We start from the raw sequence: 18,315 nt of genomic DNA, 5'->3' as shown, positions 1-18,315 counted from the left end.
AGGAGGCCCAAAGTTTATATGTACTATTTTTTCCCATGCTGCACTCAATCAACATATATCTCTGAATATTTCCCTTTCGTATTAATAGTGAAAAGAAGCAAGTAGTTTTGAAAGATATGGTTTGGGAACGTTTATTTTTGAAGGATGATATCGCTGCTTCAAAAGGCAATGTCAAAAACACAGTTTATGTCAAATAGGGCAATGGTGGCAAGAAGTAGAAGTGGAACTACCTCTCTATATTTGTTTCATGGCCTGACCAATATTTTCTCTTATTTTACAGAAAAGTCACTGACTTTATCAGTTAGTAGTATATCTCAAAAATCAAAAAAACGCAATAGTACTGATATTACTGGTCTGAAAGATTTTGGCATCGAGTACTCCAAATCAAGCAGAGCAACTTGCCGTGGCTGTGAGCAAAAAATTATAAAAGATCAGGTTCGAGTTCGAAAAACCGTTTTCGATACGGAAATTGGAATGAAGTATGGTGGTCAGCCATTATGGCACCATGTGGAATGCTTCGCTCAACTACGTAGTGAACTCTGCTGGTTTCAAAAAGGCGATTTACTTCCCGGATTCAAAAGCCTGAAAAATGATGATCAGTCTGAGGTTTTGAAACTTTTGCCGTAAGTAACTTAACTTAAATATGAGTCCATAAAACTAACCACATATCCATAAAATTTATAGTGCTATTGATGACGATAGTATTGGTATTTGCAAGAAAGCCAAAATTGAGCTAGATGGGAACGAGGAAAATCTTAAACTGTTAAAAAAACAGTCTGCTGCTTTATTTAAGATTCGTGACCAGATAAGATATGAAATACACAGAAAAGATATCAATATTTTGTTGGAGTATAACAACCAAGAACCAGTGAGTGGCGATTCTGAGAAACTTCTCAATCAACTGGCAGACATGCTGGTCTTTGGCGCTTTATCAGCTTGTCCTCAGTGCAAGGGAAATCAAAGACTATTTACCAAGTCAGGCTATTTATGCAACGGTCAATTAACAGAATGGGCAAAGTGTTCTTATCTTGAAAAAGAGCCAGAACGAACTTCTTGTAAGATACCTAATGACATGAAAGAAAAATATAATTTTTTATCGAAAATCAAAAATGGGACAGAACACAGAATCATTGAATTTCATCCACCTAGCATGTCAGTGGTTTCCAAAAATGTAACTGTAAAATTGGAAGAAAAATTGCGAGAGTGAGTATGTTCTTTACCCTGTTATTGATATGTTCTTAGTGCGCCGTGTGTAGTGCGTCACCGGTTGGTTGCCGTTCAGTATACTACCCAAAAAAACCACATTCGAACTCCCCAGATGTGTCGGAAAAAGTAGCGATATAAAAATACCAATATCAAAGAAACTGGTAAACACAAAATCGAGTATAAAATTCCTATTAAAGTGTAGAAACTCTGGGCTAATCCCCAATTTTATTGAAACTAAAGGTACTGAATTGTTTTCGACCAAGACATACACAAAGATATTGGAAGAATTTTAGATAGGCATACATATGTATAACTACCATACGAAAATACTAAATTTGTTAATTAAACATAAGCACACATTACTAGCAATACAAGCCCCAGCGGGTTAGAGGGTTAGAATATACCCACGGTAGGTATGCCTGTCGTAAGAGGCGACTAAAATACCAAATACATTCAAGGGGTTGTGTAGCGCAACCCTTTCAGGTTGTCAGCGCAATATATAGGATCTCCAAACCCAATTGTCAACCTCCTCTATCCGTGATGAATCCTGTTTCATTAACAGCCGAGGCTCTTTTACAAAAAAATGCAAAAAAATCCGTAATGATTGCTCGTTATCTTTGAATCTGTAGGGCTTAGCAAAAAGTGTTGTATGCACAGTTTATAGAAAATTTTGGAATTGCTCAATTCGTTCTTGAGATATATATGATTAATTTGGATGAAATGTAGCACACATATAGCCAATAGTCTAGAAGGATCTACTAGCTATATTTTTTTTTTTTTGGAAAAGGGGGATGTGCCCGCCCCCTAGGAACAGTTATAATTTAATTATTGTATTTTTTCGTCTTTGTAACTGAATCACGCCAGAACGGCTACACGGATATTGATGAAATTTGGGACACAGATAGACAAAAATCTAATGCCGAAATTTTTTTGCGAAAATGGAAAGGGAGGGGGTCCCACGACCCTTCGAACAATTACTTTTAAATAATTTTTACACAATATAACTTCACGTTTACTGACCTTCACCAATATTACAAACTCAATAGGTCAAATAAGTCGAGGGCTTACAAAATGAGCAGTGACATCTCCGCCCCAACCCCTTTCCCCCTCTCCCCTTTTGGTGGAAAATCTATAAATTGTTATAACTCAATATAAATTTTCTTCTGAATCAATAATTTTTGGTATCTGGCTCATACAGATCGAGATCTAAACAATTTTTGAAAAACGATCAGTGGTGCTCTCCGTCTCCTCCCACCATCCTCCTTCCGTCAATGGTTTTTATTAGCACGCCTTTATTAGCTTTACCTGTATGTTTGTTTGTAACTCCTCATTCGCTTCAACGCGTCTGCTGCCTTATTAAGAAGTCAACCTAATATAACGCACGCAAGTCATTTTCTGTCAAAAATGTCTCATGCACATACAACTTCTATGAGAGCAACCGAAATTGAATTTGCTGCGTGAAAACCTAACTCGATTTCCAATTTTTGTTCTGCGTGACATTTTAGGTTTGACGTTTGCATACATCTTTTACATTGTCGCAACGCATGCTTATTTCGGTGAGGGCAAAAAACGCCGGTTGTTTGCGTGCGCTAAAAAAACGCAGTGCGGTTTTATTAGGTTGGCTTGTAACATGCTTTTATAATTACCTTCATTCAATTCACCTTATTTTTAATCCCGTCAGTGTCATATCAAGATCTTTCCGGGATCATTTCTGGATGGTTTTCGGGATCCGTACGGGATCCCGTCGGGCTTATTTCGGGACTATACCGGGATCATATGGGGATCCTTCCGGGATCATTTCGGGACTATTTCGGCATCATTTGCGTACCCTTCAGAGATCAATTCTGGATGGTTTTCGGGATCCCGTCGGAGTCATATCAGTACTTTTTCGGGACTATTTCTGTATAATTTTAGGATCCTTCCGGTATCATTTCTGGGTAGTTTTCGGTATCCGTCCGGCATCCCGTCGGAGTAATTTCGGGACTTCTTCTGGACTATGTCAGAGTTATTTCGGGACTTTTACGGAATGATTTCTGGATGGCTTTCGCGATCCGTCCGGCATCCCGTCGGGATTATTTCGGGGTCATTTTGAGACCCTTCCGGGATAATTGCTGAATAACTTTCGGGATATATCCGGTATCGCGTCGGCGTTATTTCGGGACTTTTTCTGGATAATTTCTGGATGGTTTTCTGGATCCCGTTGGGGTAATTTCGGGACTTTTTCGTGATGATTTTGGGACCCTTCCGCCATCATTTCTGGATGATTTTCGTGATCCGTCTGGGTCATTTCCGGACTTTTCGCGATCATTTCTGGATAGTTTTCGGCATCCATCTGGGATCCCATCGGCGTTATTTCGGGACATTTTTGGTATCCTTCCGGGAGGATTTCTGGATCCCGTCATGGTCATTTCGGGACCGTTCCGGGATAGTTTGGGGACCCTTCCGGCATCATTTATGGATAGTTTTCGGGATCCGTCCGGGATCTCGTGAGGGCTATTTCTGGACTTTTTCGGAAGCATTCCGGGATCATTTGGGGGTCCTTCAGGGATCATTTCTGGATGGTTTTCGGGATCCCGTCAGGGTTATTTCGGGATCATTTCTGGATGATTTTCGTGATCAGTCCGGTTACCCGTCTGGGTCGTTTCGGGATCATTTTGGGACCCTCACGGGATCTTTTCTCAATAGTTTTCGGGATTCGTCCGGGATACCGTCGGGGTTATTCCGGGGTAACTTGGGGATCCTTCCGGGATCATTTCTGGATGGTTTTCGGCATCCCGTCAGGTGGATGGTTTTCGGGATCCGTCCGGGTCTTTTTGGGACTATTTCGGGATAATTTGGGGACCCTTCCGGTATCATTTTTGGATGGTTTTCGGGATTCGTCCGGGATCTCGTCATGGTCATTTCGGAATCATTTGGGGACCCTTCAGACATCTTTTCTGGACGGTTTACGGAATCCCGTCGAGTTACCTAATATTTATCCGTGACCCTTAAAGGGTTAATTGAAACTTAAATCGGGAGTACACATAGAGTAAAACAAAACAGGTAATAAGCAAAGCTAAGAAATATGTAGACTGAGAACAGTTCTCTGTTCTTGGGTCATAATCGAGACGAGATTGATCAATTGTATTCTTGATGTTGAGTTGTTAACACGTAATTCGGATCATTTGATTAAAATAGTAAATCATAACCTTCACTAAAATTACTTTGGACGAAAGAAAATGTATTTATCTTTAAATAACATCTGAGATATACAAGTTTGTTAAAATAAAGAAAAATGTATTAGATGATTGTGGCGGTGCAGTTCAAGTTTTCAGAACAAAAGTGTTGCTTAGCAACGAACATTTAAATATTATTGTTCAATAAGTTTTCATTGTTCAGTTTGTCAGTAATCTTTTCCATTGTGAGATAATAATATAATTTTATTTCTAAATTTCAATAGGAAATATTTATTCCTTATCTATATATATAAAAATGAAATGATGTTCGTTCCTGTCCATGTTTTGGGGCCGATACGAGGTCAATTTTATTCGTTCTTTTTTCATATTATAGGGATCAAATAGGGGAAGGTTTTTAGCAAAAAAAATTTAAAAGAATTTCTAGGGTCTTGAGATATAGGTCAAAACGTGGACCCGGATAACCCTAAGATGTGTTTGTATAATATGGGTATCAAATGGAAGCTTCTGATGAGTACATTAATAAGGGGTACTTTTCGTACCCCTAGGTGACTGGGGTCTCGAGATATAGGCCAAAGTGTGAACCCGGGTACCCCAAGAATGTGTTTATACAATATGGAATTCAAATGAAAGCTGTTGATGAGTGCTTTAGTACATGATATGTTTTCGTATCCCTGGGTGACTAGGGTCTCGAGATATAGGCCAAAACGTGGACCCATATAGCCCTAGAATGTGTTTATACAATATGGATATCAAATGAAAGCTGTTGATGAGTTCTTTAGCAGAGGGTAATTTTCATACATCTGGGTGACTAGGGTTTCGAGATATTGCCCAAAACGTGGATCAGAATTACCTTAGGATGTGTTTTTACATTATGGGTATCAAATGGTAGCTGTTAATGAGTACTTCAATATGGGTATCAAAAGGAAGCTGTGCTGATGAGTGGTAATTTTTCTCTGGGTAACGAGCGTCTCGAGATCATTTCATGTGTACAACATTTTTTGAATAAATATACGAATTTTTCGATTTGTGTCGTGCTGCTAAGTTGCAAATTTTTTTCGAAGGAGTGTAAACATAAACACCGAGGTTTGTACACTGTTTATGAGAGATGCTTCAGCACACATACACAAACGTATGTCACATTTCGTTGCTGGCTGAACATTTCTACTGCTTTGTATTTGTTATACAAACGACGCTTACGTTCCGTTAATTTCTATGCAAATTGTATGTTCAACTGTGAGCAGTGTTCGGACTTCTACCACTAAAGTGGTAGATCTACCACCTTTTTTCCTGAAATAGAAGTTCTACCACTTCTACCACGCAAACTTAAAAATAGGTGGTAGATTTTTAAAGAAGTTTTCTGAAGAAACCTTATTTTTTCCACAATTATTCAGAGAAGTGTAAGTCAGTTCTTACGAGGCTGCTTAGATAACTTTACGTGAACTTCACGATGCACTTAGAAAAGCGCTAACATTTTTTTCTTATATCTTACATCATATATCCCCCATATCCATACCATCCTCTATATGCATACCCATACCCACCCATACCTTACATCTTACATCTTACATTCAAAATTCCCCCACACCGTCAGCAAAGATGTTTACACATAAAAAATATTCACATCAGATAATAATAATCTCACAACTGTATTTTTTTTTTAATTGAGGCGTAGAAACGAATAAAAAAGTTAGCGCTATGAATTATTATTCATATCGATTAATGATTCGCTAAAATGAAGAATCTCAAATTCTGAAATGCAAAAGATTGTTCCACCAAATTGTCGTGGACATGTTTGCAAAAATTTAGACCGAGCGTTTAAACTATATCAAATTCAACCAGGCTAAGTTACGGTCCGAGGAATGCATTCACTTACGGGATGCAGCGAATAACGATGATAATGTGAATGACATCGGTAGAATGATCATATTACCAGCAACATATACTGGTAGCCCGCGACACATGCATGAATATGCACAGGATGCCATGGCGTATGTTCGCGCTTATGGACGGCCGGATCTGTTTATTACTTTTACATGCAATCCGCAATGGAGTGAAATCAACGACCATTTCTTTCCTGGCCAATCCCCAATTGATCGATACGACATAACTGCACGTATTTTCAAACTAAAACTAAAATCACTTATGGACTTTATTGTCAAACAGAGAGTGTTTGGAGAGGTGCGTTGTTATATGTATTCCGTTGAATGGCAAAAGCGGGGATTACCGCACGCACACATTTTGGTTGGTTGATATAATTACACCGGATCAAATTGATAGTGTGATATCAGCTGAAATACTGGATCAAACGATTGATCCACGTTTGTTCGAAGTCGTCACAAAAACTATGATACATGGACCTTGCGGTGCATTGAATGTGAACTCTCCGTGCATGATTGATGGAAAATGTTCGAAGCGATACCCACGAGCATTGATTTCGGATACGGTCACAGGTGACGATGGATATCCGGCATATCGTCGTCGATCCACTGATGACAATGGCAAATCAACGGTAATTAAGATGGGAAATCAAAATGTTGAAGTTGACAATCGTTGGATTGTTCCATATTGCCCATTGTTGTCCAAAAAATTCAAAGCTGGAATACTGTAATTCCGTTAAATTAATTAAATACATTTGCAAATATGTAAATAAAGGAAGCGATATGGCTGCATTCGGTGCAGTCCAAAATGGCAACGACGAGATTAAAAAATATTAAATGGGGCGTTATATAAGCAGTAACGAAGCGATATGGCGTATTTTTTCATTTCCCAATACACGAAAGACATCCAACAGTCGTTCATTTAGCGGCTCACGTTGAAAATGGCCAACGCGTCTATTTTACTCCTTAAAATACAGCGCTTAGAGCGTCAAGTGCGCCGTCTACAACTTTGACTGTAAAATAGGGGGGGGGGGGAGATTGAGGAGCAGTCGCTCGATTAGAAATCTATGGGACTCTTTAAAACGGCTCGGGTGAAGTCTAGGACTCATTAGAAATATGAGGGGACATTTAAAAATTTGCGGCTCTTTAAAAATGCAGAGCCCCCCATTTAACGATCCTCATTTTTTTTACTCAAAAGATGTCCAACTTATATACATTGAGACAAGTAGCCCTTATCTAAATGTATGTATATGGATGGGTGTGTCTGTGTCGGTATGTATTTTGCGGTTTGTTGATATATATATATATATATAATTTATATGCTGTCATGTTTACGGCAAAGCTCTGCTTGCTAAAGGTAAAAAGCTCTAAGCTTTTTCTTATACACCACTAAGCTTTTTCTTATGCGCCACCTAGCGGAAGTTAGCCAGAACACAAACCGGAAGAACGGATGCGACACCTAGCGGTGTATAGATCGGCCAGAGGTGAGATCAGCCAGAACACAAACCGGAAGAACGGATGCAGCACCTAGCATATATATGTGTTTGTGTGTATATACTTTTCCTTGCACCATTTGGGCTAGAACCCGCATTTACATACTACTGATATGTTTATTATGGAGGCCGGGCTCTCGTTCACATCCGGTTCTGGCGGCGCCAGAAGATGGCTGCCCGTTAGGAAATATCCTGGGGTTAGTGGTTCCAGGTCCGTTGGGTCTTTCGACCCTGGACTGAGAGGGCGCGAGTTGAGGCACACCTCAATCCTGCACAAAAGTGTTTGGAACTCCTCCATAGCATATTTGTGGGGAGAAGCTATCTTTTTGAAGTGGCTTTTGAAGCTCTTCACTCCCGCTTCCCACAGGCCGCCCATGTTTGGAGAAGCGGCGGGAATAAATTGCCAGCTTAATGCTTGATGGCTGTACTTGGAGACTGTTTTGTCTCGGCTTTCTGCCAGAAATGCTTTAAATTCGGATCGTAAAGATCTTGACGCTCCGACGAAGTTCGTACCATTGTCGTAGTAGATGTTCTTTGGACATCCTCTTCTAGAGATAAAGCGCGAGAGGGCTGCTAGAAAGCAAGGGGTACTAAGGCTTCTAAGTGGATTGCCTTAGTGGAGAAACAGACAAAAAGGCATACGTAGCCCTTGGACAGTCGACATTCCCTACCGCGGTGGCTTTTGATGTCGAAAAGCCCCGCAAAGTCTACCCCGGTATTGGTGAACGCGCGGGTAAAGGTCGTACGTTCGCAGGGAAGGGTACCCATAAGTTTGGACTGCGCCTGCTTTTGGTCAATAATACAGATTTTGTAATTGTGGATGATGGCCCTGATCATGGTCTTGACATTCGGAATCCAATATTGGGTTCGGATAAGACGGAACATGAGCTGGTTCTCTCCATAAAGGGAATCATGATGAATCATCATGACCGTAAGGCGAGACAGCCTGCAATTGTAAGGCAAGACGTTCAGATATGCTCGTTGTATGGCATGCCTTTTGAAGCCCCTAGACGTCCCCCTGTTCTGATAATATCATCTTTGTCGATGTATGGGTTGAGTGGTAATATTTCCCTCTTGCGATCAATAGGTTCCCTATTTTTCAATTTTAAATATTTTCTACCGTAGAATTGTTTCTGGCAGACTCGTATTAATGCTTGAGTCGTCGCCTTAATCTGATCGGCTGAGATTATGCACGACTTTTCGTGCAACATGGCTTTAGTTTTAGGATGCGTTCTTTTATAAAATCTCCTAACATATGATAGGACTTTTACAGCCCTAGGCAAATTTGAAAATCGGTCGAGAATATCTATATGATCTACCCCTGTCGTGGCATATGGTTTTGCCCTCTTTTGCCCAACGGACGTGTTATATTCGGTGTCTTGTGCTGGCCAGTGGGAATTGTCTTCTTGCATCCAAGAAGGTCCCTGCCACCACAACGAACTGCTGACCAAATCAGACGCAAGTAGTCCTCTGCTTCCTAGATCCGCTGGATTAGATGCCGAGTTCACGTGAAGCCAGTCCTTGCTACCGACCATGTCGATGATCTTAGTGATTCGGTGTGCGACGAAGGTTGACCAGGAACAGGGCGGCTTTCGTATCCATGCGAGTACGATGGTGGAATCCGTCCAGAGGTGAACCTTTGCTGTTCCCAAATGAATGTTTCGGAATATTGGTTCCATGATTTCTGCAAGCAGTACGGTGCCGCAGAGTTCTAAACGTGGTAGCGAGATGGTTTTCACTGGGGCTACTCTGGTTTTGGCTAGAAGAAAATGGATGAACACGTGATTGTCTCTTTATACGCGCATGTATACCACTGCAGCATATGCTTTCTCGGAAGCGTCACAGAAGCCGTGGATTTCTATGTCGTCTTCCGGTGAAAAATTTACCCACCGCGGTATCCGTATGTTATCGATTTCGCCATAGTGTTGGGTGAAGTTCTTCCACCGGTCTAATGTAGTTGGTGAGACAGGCTCGTCCCACTCGGTGCCTTCTAACCAAATATTCTGCTTTAATATTTTTGCCACTATGACCACTGGCGCGAGCCACCTTAATGGATCGAAAAGCTTGGCGATGGCTGACAATATTTCTCGCTTAGTTAAATTTTCTTGATCCTCCAGTGGTCCTGCTTTAAAATAAAAGAGATCGGAGTGGGCATTCCATCTTATGCCCAATGCCTTAATGGTGCTGGTGTCTTCGAACGCCAAAAGGTCTTCGCTTAGTCGATCAGCTTTCTTTTAGAACTGCCCCCGAATTTGATGTCCATTTACGAAGTGGAAAGCCCGCTGACTGAAGAACCTGTCGGATTTCATCTCTTGCCTTAATGGTCGATGCAATGGTGTGTCCTCCGGCAAATACGTCATCTACGTATATGCGTTCTCGTAGGATGCTCGAAGATGTTGGATGGGAATTTTCAACATCGTCAGCTAGCTGTAGATGCGTTCTAATGGCCAGGTATGGAGCGCAGTTAACTCCGAACGTTACCGTCTTTAGGTCGTAGAGGCCTATTGGTTCACTAATGTCCTTTCGGAAAACAATCCTCTGAAATTTGGTATGGTTGGCGTCCATCCAAATTTTCCTATACATCTTCTCCATGTTACTGTTGAATACATAGCGATAGAGTCTCCAACGTAGAATAAGGACAGGGAGGTCTGCCTGTAGTACGGGGCCAGGTAGGAGAATATCGTTTAGACTGGTGCCATTAGCCGTCGAGCTTGAGGCATTGAAAACAACTCAGACTTTGGTCGTTATACTTTCTGCTTTCACAACGGCATGGTGTGGCAGAAAGTAATTATTCGTTTCATCTGCCGCGAATATACTTCTGATTTTTTTCATATTATATTAATATTGAACTTATAATTTTTTTGTTTTGTATTTCAATAAAACATGTTCTCGCATTGATTACAACCATTTGGGCTCCTTAAACATGACAACATATAAATTATATATATATCAACAAACCGCAAAATACATACCAACACAGTCACATCCATCCATATACATACATTCAGAAAGATAAGGGCTACTTGGCTCAATGTATATAAATTGGACATCTTCTCGGTAAAAAAAATTTAGTAAATTGTTTAAAGCCGCTCAGCAATCATCTATATTTCACGGATAAACATTTTATACGGATTTTCAACCGTGTTGAATCAGGATCACTTCTAGTAAACAGTAATAAACTTTAATGCTTATACATCGACACATCTCTAACACCATTACTTATTGTAGGCATATTCCACATTATGAATCAAGTTCTTAAAGATTTAAAAGCAATTTGAAAGGAAAAGAGCTCGAAAAAGCCAATTAATAAAAAAGTAAAAATGCATCCGTGTAGTTCTTGTGAAAAGATATATACTCGGAAGAGGAGTTTAGATAGACATATTGCAATGAAACATCAAGTTATAAAAAAACCCGCCATTTTTTGCGAGCAGTGTAAAATTCAAGTGAAACAAAATGTATGGACAACACACTTGAGAACAAATATACATAAAAAGCATTGTATGTATAATGTAAATAGTAATGTTAAATGTATTAACGCTATGTTTAGTAATCGTATTGATCAACCCAATGATTTAATTGTTGAACATTTTTTTGAAAAACATTTTAACGTATTATCTCCTCTTTTACAGAAATCTATAGAAAAGCATGAAAGCATCAAATTTAACTTTAAGTTATTTTTTAAATATATTCAAATAAAAGAAAATATTGAAGAATTCGCTATAATGTCACACCAAACACTAATGACTGAAGCATTTATGGAGAACAATAATGTTGGTGAAATAATTAAGGAAAAGTTTAATAAATTGATTGAAAAAATTAAAACATTTCAAGAACGAGATAGTGGATGGAGTCTAAGTGAAATTATCCATCTAGAAGTAAACATAAATAAATACAAACCAATTAGAGGCTCATTATATACACCACTACCAAAAGTAATAGCAGATAAAAAAGCTTGTATTAATATTGTTAACAATTATATATATTGCTTTAAGTAGGCCATAATTTCACCTCTTTACCAACCCTCAAAACATTGACAAAGGTGTTCTTCATATCACATTAGAAATATCAAAGATTCCATTATAACTTTAATTAATAATAAAGAAGTCAATTTTGAAAATTTAAATTTCCCATTACAAATAAAAGATATTGAAATATTTGAATCAAATAATCCAGATATTAGTAGTGGCGACCACCGTGGTGTGATGGTAGCGTGCTCCGCCTACCACACCGTATGCTCTCGGTTCGCACCTCTTGCAAAGCAACATCAAAATTTTAGAAATAAGGTTTTTCAATTAGAAGAAAATTTTTCTAAGCGAGGCTGCCGCTCGGCAGTGTTTGGCAAGCACTGCGAGTGTATTTCTGCCATGAAAAGCTCTCAGTGAAAACTCATCTGCCTCGCAGATGCCGTTCGGAGTCGGCATAAAACAAGCAGGTCGCGTCCCGCCAATTTGTAGGAAAAATTTAAAAAAAGGAGCACGACGTAAATTGGAAGAGAAGCTCGGCCTAAAATCTCTTCGGAGGTTATCGCGCCTTACATTTATTTTATTTATAGAAGAAAATTTGGTAGTAGGACCCTATTATTTAACAAAAGAAGAAAAATCGCATCACATTAATGTTGTTGTTGTTGTAGCAGTGCTTCGCCCCACCTAACAGACGCGACCGATCACAAACTGTCATCAATATCCTCTAACGGGAGTCCAAGGAAACTTGCTAGAGGCGTTGGTTCCACATTACAATTAAAGAGATGGTTGGTGTCATGTGGGGACACATTGCAAGCGGGGCATACATTTTGTATGTCGGGGTTGATTCTGGATAGGTAAGAGTTTAACCTGTTACAGTATCCAGAACGAAGTTGAGCCAGAGTGACACGCGTTTCCCTGGGGAGTATGCGTTCCTATTCCGCAAGTTTTGGATACTTTACTTTGAGTACTGGGTTCACCGGGCAATTCCCGGCATAAAGGTCCGACGCCTGTTTGTGGAGTTCACCAAGGACCTGCTTATGTTTTTTCGCTTCATACGGCTGTGTTCTCAGATGCCGTATTTCCTCAAAATGCTTACGGAGATGACTCCTTAAGCCCCTAGGCGGTGCTGGCTCGTCAATCAGATGTCTGTTGGGATGCCCAGGTTTCTGGGTATTCAACAGGAACTGTTTGGTCAGCATCTCGTTTCTTTCCCTGATGGGGAGTATTCTCGCCTCATTATGTAGATGGTGTTCTGGGGACATAAGAAGACAGCCCGTGGCGATTCTGAGAGCAGTATTTTGGCAGGCCTGTAGTTTCTTCCATGCTTGGCGACAATATGGGTGACGCGTAGCACGTAATCGGCTGGTTAATTGCTTTGTATGTAGTCATGAGCGTTTCTTTATCTTTTCCCCAGGTACTGCCAGCGAGGGATTTGAGGATTTTGATACAGCTCTGAATTCTCGTAACAATTGCGGCCGCGTGCTCACCAAAATGTAGATCCTGATCAAACGTCACACCCAAGATTTTGGGGTGTAGGACAGTCGGTAGCGTAGTGCCATCGACGTGGATGTTCAAAATGGTCGACATTTGGGACGTCCATGTTGTAAATAAGGTCGCGGAAGATTTAGTCGGTGATAATGCCAGGTTTCGCGAGGCGAAAAAACTGGAGAGATCAGGGAGGTAGCCGTTTATTTTATTGCATAGCTCATCGATCTGTGGGCCTGGGCCTGTGGCCATTACTGTGCAGTCATCGGCGTAGGAAACGATTGTGACTCCTTCCGGTGGTGAAGGTAGCTTAGATATGTAGAAATTAAACAAAAGTGGGGATAGGACACCACCCTGTGGCACCCCTTGTTTAATTCTCCTTGGCTTTGATGTTTCGTTTCTAAATAGCACCGATGCCTGCCGACCACCCAGATAATTTGCGGTCCACCTTTTAAGACATGGGGGAAGGGTAGACCCTTCCAGGTCTTGCAGTAACGAGCCATGGTTGACCGTATCAAAAGCTTTTGATAGGTCTAGCGCTACGAGTACTGTTCTATGGTGGGGGTTTTGATTTAAACCGCAATTTATCTGGGTGCTGATGGCATTTAGCGCGGAGGTAGTGCTATGGAGTTTTCTGAAGCCATGCTGATGGGAGGCTAGTTGCAAATTTACTTGGAAATAAGGGAGCAAAATGGCTTCGAGCGTCTTTGCTACTGGCGATAGGAGAGATATCGGACGATACGACTCTCCTATGTTAGCTGGTTTACCAGGCTTTAGTAGCGGGACCACCTTGGCCATTCTCCATTTCTCGGGTATGACAAAGGTGGAAAGAGACAGGTTGAAGACCTGCGCTAAATATTTGAAACCCTCTTTCCCTAGGCTTTTAAGCATCGGCATGGCTATGCCGTCTGGGCCCACTGCTTTGGATGGTTTAGCGCGACCAATGGCGTCCTCAACCTCTTTAGCGGTGATGGTGATTGGTGACGCGCTGAATTTGTGTTTATGTGCGTGTCTGTTGGCCCTCCGTCTAACTTTGTCGACCGTAGAATGCATTATATATTGTCGGCAGAAAGCGCTCGCGCATTTTTTCGCATCCGACAGCACTTTGTCACCAAAGGCGATGGAAACTTTGTCTTTGTGCTTAGTCGGATTCGATAGGGACTTTACGGTGGACCAAAGTTTACCCACACCGGTAGAGAGGTTACAACCTTTTAGGTGCTCCTCCCATTTCGCCCGCTTGTGTTCATCCACAAGCAATCTGATGCGTTGGTTTATATCCCTTATTTGGGGGTCGCCTGGATCAAGCTGCCTTATAAGGTCACGTTCTCTCGCTAAGTTTGCGGCCTCCGCCGGGAAGTGGGGCCGGATTTCGGGAATTCTCCCGGCGGGAATGAAACGTGCCGAGGCGGATTCAATGACCTTGCGGAAGGCACGCTCCCCTTGGCGGGCATCAGTCGGGATAGGGAGGGCAGCAAAGAGGTTGTCTGTAAAGGATTTATATTCTTCCCACTTTCCTTTTTTAAAGTTTATGAAAGTGCGTTTTTCGGTGACGATGAAGTCGGCGGTACGCTCGAGCGAAACAAGTATAGACAGGTGGTCGGATGCCAATGATACCATCGGCTGCCAGTTGACGCAGTTTACGAGTTCTGCGCTCACGATTGAGATATCTGGCGAACTGTGACAGCTTCCTACCATACGTGTGGGGGCGTCTCCGTTTATTGTGCAGAACGTCGTTTCTTCTATTTGATCCGCCAACATCTCGCCCCTACTGTCCGCCCGCAAATTTGAATGCCATAGATCATGATGGGCATTGAAGTCGCCTAAAATAATGCGATTGTTTCCAGTGAGTAAGGCTCTGATATTAGGGCGGTATCCACCGCATCACATTAATCTTATTTCTTTATACAGTGATGATTTCAATGAAAGCCATTTTGTTGGATAAAAAATTTAAGTAGGTTATTGGGGTATCAAGTTACAAGACATAAGAATAAATTATATTTTTGCAATACATGTCTAATACATTTTGATATGGAAGAAAAATTACTAACCCATAAAAACCATTGTAGAAAAATTGTAACACGCATGCCTACACCTGAGAAAAGAATGCTAAAATTTGAAAATTTCAAAAAACAATTAGATGTGCCATTTACTATATATGCAGATTTCGAATGTATTCTAAAACCAATAGATATTCAAAATTCTAGTAGGACTCAATGTGTGCGAGAACATATTCCTTATGGCTATTGTTATTTTATTAAGTGCTCATATAATAACCAACTGTATCGTTTACATTTTCCATAGTTTTCCGATACACAGCATTATTCAATAATTTAAAGAAATTTTTATTCAAACTTATTTGCTGCTAATGTTCTATGATAATTATTTAAATCAATATATTTAAATTGTAGAATTCTATGAATTTTCTTTAATACAAGTCGATGTTTAATACATTGTTGTAAATTTCTATAATGAATAATATATTTTATTTTGTTTCTCAAATCACCAATCAACTTTGAGTTTTTCATTGAGCCAACTTTTTTATTTTCAAAACAAAATGGTAAATCATTATGAATATTTTGAGTGGTTATGGGATAATCTAAATCTACTTTTAATATGTATCCGACTAAAGAATCTTCTGGTATGCTAAAAACGTCAAACTCCTCTACGTTTTCAATCCATTCAAAATTATTAAGAGGGAGATATTGTGACATAGCATAACCATATAAATTATTAACATCTAAATAAATTATATAATTTGAAGCCTTAGTCTCATCGTAATCACTTAAAAATTTATTGTTAGCAACTGAACGCCGTTTGCAACATTGGACAATCCCGCCCCTAATTCCCGACATTATAAAATTATGCATGTTTTCATCAGTAAACAATTCTAATTCTATTCTAGTTATTTTGAGCATTGCGTCCCAAGATAATCCTGGAGATGTATAATATTGACAAGGGTCTAGTCGATAAATTCTTTTACATAACTTTCTAAAATTTTCAAAAATGTCACTTAGGAGTAGCGCATCTACTTTTAGATATAATAATAAATAATCTAATAAATTGGAACAATTAAATGTTGTCCAAACATTTTGTGCATGCTGATAATCATAGATACTACACGATTCATTTGATAATTTATTAAAGAAAAGTGAACGATCAGGTAATTGTGTTTCGTTGAGACGTTCTTGTGAATCTAAATAGTCATATGGAAAAATACCTTTACGTTTCATTAAATCAAAGTGATTATCGTTGGGGAAATAAGCCTTTGTTATTTCTAAATCATTATTACTTAAATTCTTTGCTAAACTGTCAAAGCTAGAAGGCGTGAATCGAAATGAACCTAAAAATCTAAGTTCAATGGTATCTTTATTATTAACGTATATTCTCTTTGATATTGAAATATACAACTCTTTGTTTAAGGGAATAATATTTATATCCCCCTCTACAGATGACAACTCTTTAATAAATAAATGACAATCATATTTAGATAAATTATGAAAAAATATTGGAATAAAATTTGATATCTGATATTCTAAATTACATTTATTATGTGCTGTACCTCTATATTCATCAGTTAAATGGCAATGGTCTGCTACCCTCTCATTTAATAAAAGTTCCATTCCACAAATATGGCAAAATATATCCTCGTTTTGACGGCTAACTTGGTTGGCAGTTAATGGATGCATTCTAACTATTTTACTCAAATATAGGTGGTAAATATCTAAAACGTCATTGAAAATACTTTTAAAAAAAGTGTTTTGGAGTATCAACACTGCTATATATTTTAAAACGATTCAGTTGGTTATTATATGAGCACTTAATAAAATAACAATAGGCATAAGGAATATGTTCTTGCACACATTGAGTCCTACTAGAATTTTGAATTTCTATTGGTTTTAGAATACATTCGAAATCTGCATATGTAGTAAATGGCATATCTAATTGTTTTTTGAAATTTTCAATTTTTAGTATTCTTTTCTCAGGTGTAGGCATGCGTGTTACAATTTTTCTACAATGCTTTTTATGGGTTAGTAATTTTTCTTCCATATCAAAATGTATTAGACATGTATTGCAAAAATATAATTTATTATTATGTCTTGAAACTTGATACCCCATTAACCTACTTAAATTTTTTATCCAAACATAATGGCTTTCATTGAAATCATCACTGTATAAAGAAATAAGGTTAATGTGATGCGATTTTTCTTCTTTTGTTAAATAATAGGGTCCTACTACCAAATTGTCTTATATACCAAACACATTTACACTAATATCTGCATTATTTGATTCAAATATTTCAATATCTTTTATTTGTAATGGGAAATTTAAATTTTCAAAGTTGACTACTTTATTATTAATTAAAGTTATAATGGAATCTTGGATATTTCTAATGTGACATGAAGAACACCTTTGTCCATGTTTTGAGGGTTGGTAAAGAGATGAAATTATGGCCCACTTAAAGCAATATATGTGGGAATGCATGAACGCGGCATAAGATATGCAACCCTGCGTGGTAGACGTAGAAGAGACGAACAAAAGGACGAGACAATAGACAGGAGAATAACGCATAGAATTCAAACTAACTCCACAAAGATACAAACTCGATAGTTTTTGCGCGACCACCAACGACGACGGACGTTATTTGTTGAATTAATTAATTTAAATAAACCATAGACTAAACTAAATACTTTATTATTAAATAATATCTATAAACTTAATTTAAGTGATTTAATTACAATAAACATTGAATTTGAACATAATTATCGTGTTAAACTATATTGGAAATACGGAAGTGCGCTGGTGGCGTACCACAAGTGGTGTCAGAGTGAGATGCGTACAAAAATTTTACGCCGATAGTAACAAAAAGTTGGAAAAAATTTCTCTTCAAGTACATTTTATGTTTAAATAAGCACATATGTATGTGGAGATGTGCGATAAAAGTACTTAAGAATTTTGATTAAAGTGTTAGCGTCCATCGGTGTGTCAGTATCGGGCACAGTAGTGAAACGGCGACAAGCCAAATCGTGTTTGTACAGTCCTTAGACTGTGAAAAGTTGAAAAGAACTACTAGTCCCAGTAAACGTCATTTTTTTTTCGATGCATATGTGTTTGGTGC

At 39.1% G+C, this 18,315-nt stretch overlaps 1 protein-coding gene across 4 annotated transcripts in view; it reads left to right on the top strand.

Annotated features, from left to right (window-relative positions):
* The window catches only part of Parp1 (Poly-(ADP-ribose) polymerase), a 636,927-nt gene that overhangs the window by 320,266 nt on the left and 298,346 nt on the right, over positions 1-18,315 (top strand). For all 4 annotated transcript variants that reach the window (XM_067760013.1, XM_067760014.1, XM_067760015.1 and 1 more), the window contains 2 exons: positions 281-623; positions 685-1,203. In XM_067760013.1, the coding sequence (XP_067616114.1) occupies positions 281-623; positions 685-1,203 (862 nt within the window). The remainder of the gene's footprint in view (positions 1-280; positions 624-684; positions 1,204-18,315) is intronic.

This window comes from Eurosta solidaginis, chromosome 1 (genome assembly GCF_040869045.1).
Source record: "Eurosta solidaginis isolate ZX-2024a chromosome 1, ASM4086904v1, whole genome shotgun sequence".
Taxonomy (NCBI): Eukaryota; Metazoa; Arthropoda; class Insecta; order Diptera; family Tephritidae; genus Eurosta; species Eurosta solidaginis.
The sequence above is the reverse complement of the archived record's forward strand: the minus strand, read 5'-3'. Positions and strand labels throughout refer to the sequence as shown.